This window comes from Helianthus annuus, chromosome 9, assembly GCF_002127325.2.
Source record: "Helianthus annuus cultivar XRQ/B chromosome 9, HanXRQr2.0-SUNRISE, whole genome shotgun sequence".
Lineage (NCBI taxonomy): Eukaryota > Viridiplantae > Streptophyta > Magnoliopsida > Asterales > Asteraceae > Helianthus > Helianthus annuus.
The window spans coordinates 89401017-89412425 of record NC_035441.2 but is presented as its reverse complement, the minus strand read 5'-3'; the positions used below and the strand labels follow the sequence as shown (position 1 = coordinate 89412425).

The window sequence follows — 11409 nt, the reverse complement described above, 5'->3', positions numbered from 1 at the left end:
ATAACTGATCAATTTTTTATCAATTCTTTCATTTTCAATTCTCATTAATTCAAGTTCCTTTTTTAATGATGCAATTTTGTCCAAAAGGATGTTAATTTCCATTTGCTTATCCATGACTGTAGATTTTAGCAAAAGTGTAGCTTTATCATTTTCAAAACTTTCCTTTTGAATCATTTTGATTGATCTTGCTAAAGTGTCATATTCTTCTTTTACTTCACTGAGATCATATTTCACTTCATCGGTATATTTCTTCAATTCTTGAAATTGTTTGTCTTTTTCAAGACAATCCATGCAGGGTTTTGAACAGTTTTTGCATGGAGTTTCAGGAATTGAATCATCTTTTTCAGAAACCTTTTCATCATTATCAGTTTTAAGATCCTTTTTACCAAACCCGTCAGACTCAGACTCTGACTTTTCTCTTGATTTAATCTCCTCATTTTCTGATTTCTCGTTAGACTCCTTTTCAACTGACTCCGTTTTGACAGACACAGTTTCAACTGACTATGTTTCGACAGACTCCATTTCAATAGATTCTGTTTCTACCTCTTTCAGCTTGCCCATCAATGCCTTGTCAGCAATCTCTGTTAGAGTCTCTTCATTCTTAGTAGTTAATATTAGTTTTATTAATAGTAATAATATATTAGTGGTAGTAGTGTTAGTATTATTTTTAGGTACTAGGGTTATTGTCAGGGGCGGGTATTGGGTAGCCTAGCCTTAGTTAGGCATGGACTGATCAACCATGCTTAAACAAGGTAGGGTTAACCAATATCCAACCAAGATAATGACTAGTTAGGTGTACCATTACCTAACTTAGGATTATGTAAATTGTGTCAGGACCTTGAGATAGTACCTGATCATACTAGCAATTGTATCAACGGTTAGCTACTAGCAAGAGGTGAGTTTTATGAATGCTTTTCAAATGTGAACATGCTTGTCCTAAACTGTAATAATATGGCATGACTGTTGTACGCATGTATATAACCTGAGCATGACATACACATGATATTTGTGGTCCCTTATACGTGCCGCTACGGCGGGATTTGTCGGTACTACATCTGTGGTGTAGTGGGCATTAACTGTATGGTTATGTAAGTTATGTGGTAACGTTGGGTTAGGATAACATGGGCGGGTACAAGTCATGATTAAATAATGTGAATTGTAAATTATGTATATTCATAAACTCACCAGTGTAATATCTGACGTCTTTTAAGCATGTGTCACAGGAAATGATGGTTAGTCTTGGGCGGGTTGTTTATCTCGGATAGACGTGACTAGTGAAATAAAGTATCTCAAACTTTCTTATCTGGTGGAAATTTTGCGTGATCAGCTAATAGTAGTTTGACCAATCTTTGTACCTTTAAGTTTCCAACTTTTGTACATTACCGTTTGTATCAATAACGTAAGTGTTTACTGGTAAGTTGGTATCAATTGTGTATGGTGCATCCTTATCTGGGTGTGGTGTCACAGTTGGTATCAGAGCCAAAGGTTTTAGCGAATTAGGTATTTGGTATGGATACATAGGCTTCAACCTAAGAGAACACGCCAGCTTATGTAATTTTTAGGATGCTCTGGCTGACTTTGAAATACGAATAATAGATAAATCCGGGTATGAACTTACTAAGGATATAGAGTCATTAGAAAATACCCATAGTAATAATTACAACCTATAAATCCTCATTTCGTTACCACTTTGTACACACTGCCCTTAACAATAATTACTCGTAAATCTTGTCTTCTTTACTCGTTAGGAGAAAATAATAGTAATAATAATAATAATAATAATAATAATAATAATAATAATAATAATAATAATAATAATAATAAAATCTAAAAGATAAAATGTAATACGTATATGTTGTATACATGAAGTGCATATATATAATGATACTTGTGTATTATTTGAGTAAGTAATATTTCTTCTCAATCAAGTATCATAGAGTAAAAAAAAAAATATGAAGGCGGCCAATAGCGTAGGTCATTGTTAATATAAATAGATGTCAACCTCCTTCATACAAATCATACACAACCTTCTCTCGCACATAAAGCACATGAGCAGAAAATGTCGGCAGAACCTTCGGTTAACAACAATCGTCAACCTAAGCCATCAGTTAATCCTGCTCGTCATAGCGAACCTGTAAACTTAGGAGATGACATGATCGATCGGATTGCCGTCCGAGTTGCGCAAATCCTTGCCAACGCACAGGGACGCGAACGTCAGAATACAGAACGATCAGGGCAATCTGAGGGAAGCACTGCACCTACACCTACACCAACTCCACGAGAAGAACCTCGCCCGGAAAAGAAGGTAGATGATACGAAAGTATCTAAAGCTATAGAAACAGAAATCTCTAAAGAATGTAATTACAAGACTTTCATTTCATGTAATCCTCCTTCATTCGACGGGAAGAAAGGTGCTATTGAGGCACATGAATGGCTAAGTGAGGTAGAAGCCATTCTAGACGTCAGTGATTGCCATGAAAGAAATGTTAGGTTTGCTGTTCATTTGTTTAAATCCGAAGCCTTATTTTGGTGGAGGATACAAAAGCAAACTAGAGGTGATGATCTGGCACATCGCCTGAGTTGGAAGGAGTTTTCAGAACTGTTTACAAATTACTTCTGTCCACCAAGCGAAACTGACAGAATAGAAAAGGAATTTTTGCATCTTGAACTCGGGAATAAGACATACCGGGAATATGTCACCAAATTCAATGAAATGTCTCGAATAGTGTCTTACTTGGTGAACCATGAAGAAAATCGTATTCGAAGATTCATGTGGCGACTCCCCACAGAATATCGCATGTTTATCAAGTCTACCAAACCAACTACCTATCATGATGCGGTAGAGGCTGGGGCAACTATCGCCACTGAGATCCAACAAAAGAAAACCCCAGAAACTATCCCGAAAAGGAAATTGGAAAACTACCAGAACAAAAGAAACCCAATTACAGAGATTTCAAGAGGCAACGAGGACCCCCACCTAGGTGCCCAACTTGTGGAAAAGGACATTCCGATCCATGTAACCAGTTAGTCTGTAGAAACTGTAAGAAACCTGGACACAACTATCGTGATTGTAGAGAGCCACGTAAGTGTTTTAAATGTGGAGAGACGGGCCACTATAGTGATAGCTGTCCTAAGAGGAATGAGGAACCTAATAAAGCAAGAGGGAGAGTTTTTGTTCTGAATACTGAAGAGGCTCGTAGGAACCCTAATGTCATAACAGGTACATTTCTCCTTAACAACTTTTATGCTAAAATACTATTTGATACTGGTGCTGATAGAAGTTTTATATCTGAGCACTTTAGAGTTTTGATTAATCAGACTCCTTGTAAGCTAGATAAGCCATTTATAGTAGAACTAGCATATGGGAGGGAAGAAGAAATTGTGAGTGTGGTAAAGGATTGTACCATCCAGATTAGTAAGACCCCAATATCCATAGACTTACTACCACTGAAACTTGGAGAGTTCGACGTAATAATAGGAATGGATTGGTTATCTAGTCACCAAGCTCAAATATTGTGTGATAAGAAGCAAATTCAAATTAAGGACCCAAAAGGGGGAACTGTAACAATTGATGGGGAAAGACCTAGTAAACCCATAAGTTTTATTTCCATGATAAAAGTATCCAAGTGTATTCAAAAGGGTCATTTAGCTTACCTAGTATATGCACTAGAGGCAAAGGAAGAAAAGAAACTAGAAGAGGTAGCAGTAGTGGCTGAATTCCCTGAAGTATTCCCTGAAGATCTTCCCGGATTACCACCTGACAGACAAATTGAGTTTAGAATCGACTTGATCCCAGGAGCAACCCCTATTGTCAAAGCCCCGTACCGCCTTGCCCCGACTGAAATGAAAGAGTTGAGAAACCAACTCCAGGAGTTACTGGACAAAGGATTCATACGTCCTAGCACGTCACCATGGGGAGTGTCGATTCTCTTTGTCAAGAAGAAAGATGGCTCAATGAAGATGTGTATTGATTATAGAGACCTGAATAAGATCACTATAAAGAATCGATCCCACTCCCAAGAATCGATGATCTTTTTGATCAATTACAAGGCGCAAGGTACTTCTCGAAGATAGACCTAAGATCTGGGTATCATCAACTAAAGGTTAGAGAAGAAGATATACCCAAGACTGCCTTTAGGACAAGGTATGGTCACTACGAGTTCCTAGTGATGCCTTTCGGCCTCACTAATGCACCAGCTGCCTTCATGGACCTTATGAACCAAGTCTGCAAACCATACTTGGATCAATTTGTAATCGTCTTCATAGATGGTATCCTAATCTACTCTAAGAGTAGAGAAACACACGAGGGTCATCTCCGTGCCATTCTTAAGTTACTAAAAGAAGAAAAGCATTATGCCAAGTTCAGTAAGTGTGAATTCTGGACTAGGGAAGTCCAATTTTTAGGACATGTTGTTAATGAAAAAGGCATATAAGTGGACCCTACAAAGATTGAAGTAGTTAAGAATTGGGAGGCACCAAGAAATCCCACAGAAATTCGACGTTTCCTAGGGCTAGCAGGGTATTATAGAAGGTTCATTCAAGATTTCTCTAAGATAGCGATGCCTCTAACGACACTGACTCAGAAAAATACCCCATTTGTCTGGGGCAGCCAACAAGAAGAAGCTTTTAATCGTTTGAAAACAAAGTTATCCAGTGCCCCAGTACTTGCATTACCTGAGGGTACCGAAGATTTTGTAGTATATTGTGATGCTTCTCATTATGGACTAGGGTGTGCGTTGATGCAAATAGGCAAAGTTATCGCCTATGCATCTCGACAGTTAAAGATACATGAAAGAAATTACACCACCCATGATCTAGAACTCGGAGCAGTAGTATTTGCCCTCAAGATATGGAGGCATTACTTATATGGAACTAAGTGTGTGATCTACACTGATCACCAAAGCCTAAAGTATATATTTGAGCAAAAGATGATGAACATGAGACAGAGGAGATGGATGGAGTTGTTGAATGACTATGATTGTGAAATTCGTTACCATCCAGGAAAAGCTAATGTAGTAGCAGATGCCCTTAGTCGGAAGGACAAAGTTAAACCTTTAAGAATACGTGCATCTAGAATTTAAGTGAAAATAGGTTTACTAGAACGAATTAAGGATGCACAGACACATGCCCTGAAAGTTGAGCAGATTAACAAAGAAAGGATGGTGGGAAAACAAGAACTACTTGTTAAAGGAGAAGATGGAATACTAAGACTCCACAATAGGATTTGGATACCTATTGTGGGAGGACTCAGGGATATGGTGATGGAAGAAGCACATAGATCAAAGTATACAATGCATCCTGGCAGTACGAAGATGTACAAGAATATTCGAGATGAATATTGGTGGCCAGGGATGAAGCAATCAATCAATGAATATGTGGAAAAATGCATGACGTGTTCACAGGTCAAAACAGAACATCAGAAGCCTGCAGGATGTTTATTCCAACCCGAGATCCCTGAATGGAAATGGGAGATGATAACCGTGGATTTCATTACTAAACTTCCACGAACTAAGAATGGTCACGATACTATTTGGGTTATAGTAGATCGTTTAACTAAGTCTGCTCATTTCTTGCCAATACGAGAAGATTATAAAATGGATAAATTAGCAAGAATTTATGTCAAAGAAATTGTCACCCGTCATGGAGTACCTATCTCCATTATATCAGATAGAGATAGCCGTTTTACGTCCAGATTTTGGCAAAGCTTCCAAAAGGAATTGGGAACAAAAGTAAATTTAAGTACGGCTTATCACCCACAGACAGATGGCAAAAGTGAAAGAACCATACAAACACTGGAAGACATGCTTAGGGCATGTGTGATAGACTTTGGAGGAAACTGGGATGAGCATTTACCTCTAATAGAGTTTGCATACAATAACAGTTATCACGCAAGCATCAAGGCGGCTCCGTTTGAAGCACTATATGGAAGGAAGTGTCGTACCCCAGTTTGTTGGACTGAGATTGGTAGAAATCCATTAGCTGTACCCGAAATTATTGAAGAAACTACCAATAAAATCATACAAATCCGAGAAAGAATGAAGACTGCTAGAGATAGACAGAAAAGTTATGCCGACAGACGAAGAAGACCCTTAGAATTTCAAGTTGGCGACAAGGTATTACTTAAGGTCTCGCCTTGGAAAGGTATTATTCGTTTCAGGAAGAAAGGAAAACTAAGTCCGCGCTATATTGGACCATTTGAGATAATCGAAAGAGTTGGTCCTGTAGCATATAGGTTAAAATTGCCAACAGAATTACAAGGAATTCATGACACGTTTCACGTGTCAAATTTAAGAAAGTGTCTAGCGGACGAGTCACTTAAGATACCCTGGCAGGAGATCCAGATCAATGACAAGTTGAACTTCACAGAGCGCCCCATTCAGATCATAGATCGACGCATAAAGAAATTAAGAAACAGGGAGTTTCCTCTAGTACGAGTCAAATGGGATGCAAGGAGAGGACCTGAAGAGACATGGGAAAAAGAAGACGAGATGAAACAAAAATATCCACATCTCTTTGCTTAAATTTCGCGGACGAAATTTCTATAAGGTGGGGAGAGATGTAACATCCTGTTTTGTGAACCAACAAAATTATATTTAAAATTTATAATTTATATATTGTTGAACGACTAAGTAACGAGTAAAATGGTTAGTTGAAATATGAGATATCTGTACAAGCCCTGGCTATTATAAGAGACCGTTTAATATTAATAATTAAATATATTATTTTATTTACCTTACTCCGTTTTTAATGAAACTTAGGTTAAAACGTAGATAAAAATATGCTCGTTCTAATGACATATTCGTCGTTTTATAAAACGTCATATTTTAAAAGTTATACAAGAAAAACGAGTGAAGCAGCTGAATTAATATAACTAAGCTAGCTAGCTAGCACGTCAAGCTAGCTAGCAAGCACGTCAATGTCCCACATGAAAGGAATTGAGGTGCCTGCTTGCTTCATATATATATAGGAGTTAAATTGTAGGATTTTAGATACACCAAAATTTTAACGGGAACGCTCTAGTATTGAGAATCCCGCGTATACGATACCTCGTTGGGGTGTTGTTAGTAGTCGTTTTTGGAGCACGAGTAGGAGCAAAACTCTACATCAACGTGCCGTAGATAGTCTTGAGGTATACTCTCGTTTAAGTTTATGTTTAGTTATTTATTATCTATTTTTAGTAGTTAATATTAGTTTTATTATTAGTAATAATATATTAGTGGTAGTAGTGTTAGTATTATTTTTAGGTACTAGGGTTATTGTCAGAGGCGGGTATTGTGTAGCCTAGCCTTAGTTAGGCATGGACTGATCAACCATGCTTAAACAAGGTAGGGTTAACCAATATCCAACCATGATAATGACTAGTTAGGTGTACCATTACCTAACTTAGGATTATGTAAATTGTGTCAGGACCTTGAGATAGTACCTGATCATACTAGCAATTGTATCAACGGTTAGCCACTAGCAAGAGGTGAGTTTTATGAATGCTTTTCAAATGTGAACATGCTTGTCCTAAACTGTAATAATATGGCATGACTGTTGTACGCATGTATATAACCTGAGCATGACATACACATGATATTTGTGGTCCCTTATACGTGCCGCTACGGCGGGATTTGTCGGTACTACATCTGTGGTGTAGTGGGCATTAACTGTATGGTTATGTAAGTTACGTGGTAACGTTGGGTTATGATAACATGGGCGGGTACAAGTCATGATTAAATAATGTGAATTGTAAATTGTGTATATTCGTAAACTCACCAGTGTAATATCTGACGTCTTTTAAGCATGTGTCACAGGAAATGATGGTTAGTCTTGGGCGGGTTGTTTATCTCGGATAGGCGTGACTAGTGAAATAAAGTATCTCAAACTTTCTTATCTGGTGGAAATTTTGCGTGATCAGCTAATAGTAGTTTGACCAAACTTTGTACCTTTAAGTTTCCAACTTTTGTACATTACTGTTTGTATCAATAACGTAAGTGTTTACTGGTAAGTTGGTATCAATTGTGTATGGTGCATCCTTATCTGGGTGTGGTGTCACACCTAACGAGTCAATCTGAGTAGTTCAGCATCAAATACAAAGGAGGAATGAATGTAAATGATGTCAAACAACTTGTTTTCCTTTAATTTTCTCCTTATGTTGATTTCCTAAGCTTTTACAAACAATTCTGACAAAAATTCGGCAGCACCTCAGCTTTCACACCCACTAATTCCGTATGAAATGAATCAGGGGCATCAGGTATTTATAGGCAACATAATTCCGCACAAAACTTGTTCACCCGAAATTACAATTTCATGCGGTATTACTAATTTCGTGCGGAATTAGTAATCTCGTGTGAAATGTCTATTTCCGTGCGAAATTACATTAGTGTAATTTCGTGCGGAATTACCCTAAAACACAGTTTCTCGATTTCCGTGCCCTGATCTATCTAGAACAATACAAGACTCAATAAAGACGAAGTTAACAGACATCAGTGCACTAACAGACTCCCCCTTGGATGTTGACGAAGTCTTTAGCATCCTGTCTTCAGTCTTTAGTCTTTAGTCTTGTTCTATAGTTCTCTGCCCTAAATTGTCTTGAACTTGTAAAGCATTCTTCAATCTACTATCTTCAAACTCTTACCTTCAATCTCCCCTTTAAATGTTGATCCAGAATTCTGACTCCCCCTTTCACAAACTCCCCCTCTCGATCAGCTGGGACTTGAATTCTGGTTCAAACTTTGACATTTTTGTTGCCATGGGGATTTTGATTCCTGTTACTCAAACATATAACAATACAATCAATTCAATCTAAAACACCCTTTAAATGTTCATCAGTTTAAAAATCCACTCAAGTATTCAGGTCCAAGTTAATGACCCTGATTACTCAATTTATCTACCAAGTCCAACTTAATGACCTTGGTTGATCTGTGACAAAAACAAACTGATTTTTGTTCAACATTTTCAAACTTTTTCTGAAAATTTACAAGTGTCAATTTAATGAACTTGTTTTGACTTTCCATTTCCTCAATTATCATATTAAGCTCCCAACTCATCATCCAGCTCAGAATCTTTCTGCATCTGCTCCAACCTTCTGAATCTGAAGATCAACTCTCCACTTTGGTTTGTCGGAAAATAAAGCAGAAATGAAAAATCTTTTTGGATTTTTAATAAAGAAGTTTCTAAACTAAAAAATGAATTATAGGAATTAAAATGCAGAATGTAAACTATTTACAAACATATTTTTGATGAGCGTGTTAGGGAATCATATCAGCTAATGACAAATTACTAGTACCATTAAGCTTGATAACATACTAAGCCTTAAACAATTCACTTAGATTGTCAATATGCTGATCCTCTTAAATTTTCATACAAACTTCAATCTGTTCAGGATACGATTTAGGTGAACTAAATACTTAAACTTATATGTGTGTCCCACCTTTTGAATATACTCCCGTATCCAGATCCCAATATTCAGTCTTACAGGTGAGTATACCTAGATGATATCTGTAAAAGGGTTAAATGCAAAACTGTGAGAGCTCAGGTCAGAACTTCCGTTCAGCAAAGAGATGACGGTTCGACTTTGGGTGTGTTCCCTTTCGAGAATCTTTTCTTCAACAGCACATGATTAACATTTTTCAATGTTTCATCATTTTTTGTACTGAGGGCGATGCTGTATTTCAAGCAATGCAGAAAGTATTATTCGGGGACTAGGCCATTGCTTCCGCAAAATCAGAAGTCCCAGGATAATACCCCAGATATCACTAAGTATAAAGACCTAGTATCTCAGAAAAAGGGACATTTCAAACAATATTTCAGGGGTTACCTATATATCCAAGATTTGTTCCCCACAAAATAAGCAAGTTTGAATTTAAGGTTTATATCCCAAACAAGATTTACTGAATGTATAAAAACCTATCGTCATATCATCAGCGAGACTGTTTAACGCTTTATTCATTACAAATCTTTAGCGTACTGTAACTGTCAAGCCAATGTACTATCATTTACCCTTTTTACACAAGCTCTTTTTCAGTTTTCTATTGTTTTTGGATTTTAAAATTTTCTCATGTTTTGGATTTTTGAATTTTTTACTGTTTTTGTATTTTCTGAAAATACCCCCTAAATACCAAAACATGTAAAAAATCGACAAACCATTACAGATTGTTTCTCAACATCATCATCAACAATGTTATCCTCATCAACGCCAATAATTCCATCCGACACCGATAGAAGCTTCATACCGTTCAGTTTTAAAAGATATTTAAAACGAGTTTTGTCAAAAGCTTTGGTATGTAAATCAGCTTTCTGTTCGTCAGTGTGGATTTTCTCAATTCGTATCAACTTCTTCTCGAAGCAATCTCGGATGAAGTGATGACGAATTTCGATATGTTTCATTTTAGCATGATGTACTGGATTTTTCGTAATATTATTCGCTGCCTCATTATCAACAAAGATAGGGGTGTTAAGAAATTGCAAACCATAGTCGCGCATCTGTTGCTGGATCCACAAGATCTGAGAGCAGCAACTGCTAGCAGAAACATACTCAGCTTCACATGTGGATAGAGCCACAGAGGTCTGCTTCTTACATTGCCAGGTGACCAAACGTGATCCAAAGAACTGACAACCCGCTGTTGTTGATTTTGCGTTAACTTTGCAGCTTCCGTAGTCGGAATCAGAATACCATTCGAGCGTGAAATCGCCTATTTTTGGATACCACAACCCCAATGATGGAGTTCCTTTCAGGTAGCGTAATATCCGTTTCACAATCACCATATGTGAAGCTCTAGGGCTTGACTGAAACCGTGCTGCAAGGCACGTTGGATACATGATATCGGGTCTTGAAGCAGTTAAGTACATCAACGATCCGATCATGGAACGATATGTCGTTTCATCGACCCTGTCTCCGGTGAGATCTGGGTTTATCCCATGATTCGTCGTTAAAGGGGTTGACGCTGGAGTAGATCCAGACATCCTAAATTTCTCTAAGATATCATGAACATACTTCGTCTGGTGTATGAAAATTCCCTCAGGTAGTTGTTCAACTTGAAGTCCCAAGAAGAATTTCATCTCCCCCATCGATGACATTTCAAACTTTTGCTTCATAACTGATTCAAAACCTTTGCACAAGCATTCATTTGTTGACCCAAATATGATGTCGTCCACTATATCTGAACTATCAGAAGATGTCCGTCGACCTCTTTGGTGAAGAGAGTGGAATCCACTTTCCCACGGATGAAGCTGTTGGCTAGAAGGTGTTGAGACAATGTCTCGTACCAAGCTCTCGGGGCCTGGTGTAAACCATACAGCGCTTTATCCAGTAAGTAGACCTTGTCTTTGTGGATTGGGTCGGTGAAGCCCGGTGACTGTCTGACATATACCTCCTCTTTTACCTTCCCGTAGAGAAACGCCGATTTAACATCCAACTGAAAAACT

General features: G+C 37.8%; 1 protein-coding gene across 1 annotated transcript; it reads left to right on the top strand.

The window, feature by feature from the left end:
* Nucleotides 1-2059: 2059 nt before the first annotated feature.
* On the top strand, nucleotides 2060-6521 carry LOC110875744. The gene is made up of 6 exons (XM_022123947.1): nucleotides 2060-3016; nucleotides 3319-3794; nucleotides 3995-4308; nucleotides 4558-4838; nucleotides 4911-5045; nucleotides 5145-6521. The coding sequence occupies exons 1-6, from the start codon at nucleotides 2060-2062 to the stop codon at nucleotides 6519-6521; spliced, it is 3540 nt and encodes a 1179-aa protein (XP_021979639.1).
* The last annotated feature ends 4888 nt before the right edge of the window (nucleotides 6522-11409 follow it).

Bases quoted from the DNA above. Each gene is read 5' to 3' on its own strand.
- LOC110875744 (XM_022123947.1), top strand. From the start codon at position 2,060: ATGTCGGCAGAACCTTCGGTTAACAACAATCGTCAACCTAAGCCATCA. The intron at 3,017-3,318 runs GTAACCAGTTAG...TTGATTAATCAG, and splicing joins AAAAGGACATTCCGATCCAT to ACTCCTTGTAAGCTAGATAA. The intron at 5,046-5,144 runs GTTAAACCTTTA...AAAGTTGAGCAG, and splicing joins CCCTTAGTCGGAAGGACAAA to ATTAACAAAGAAAGGATGGT.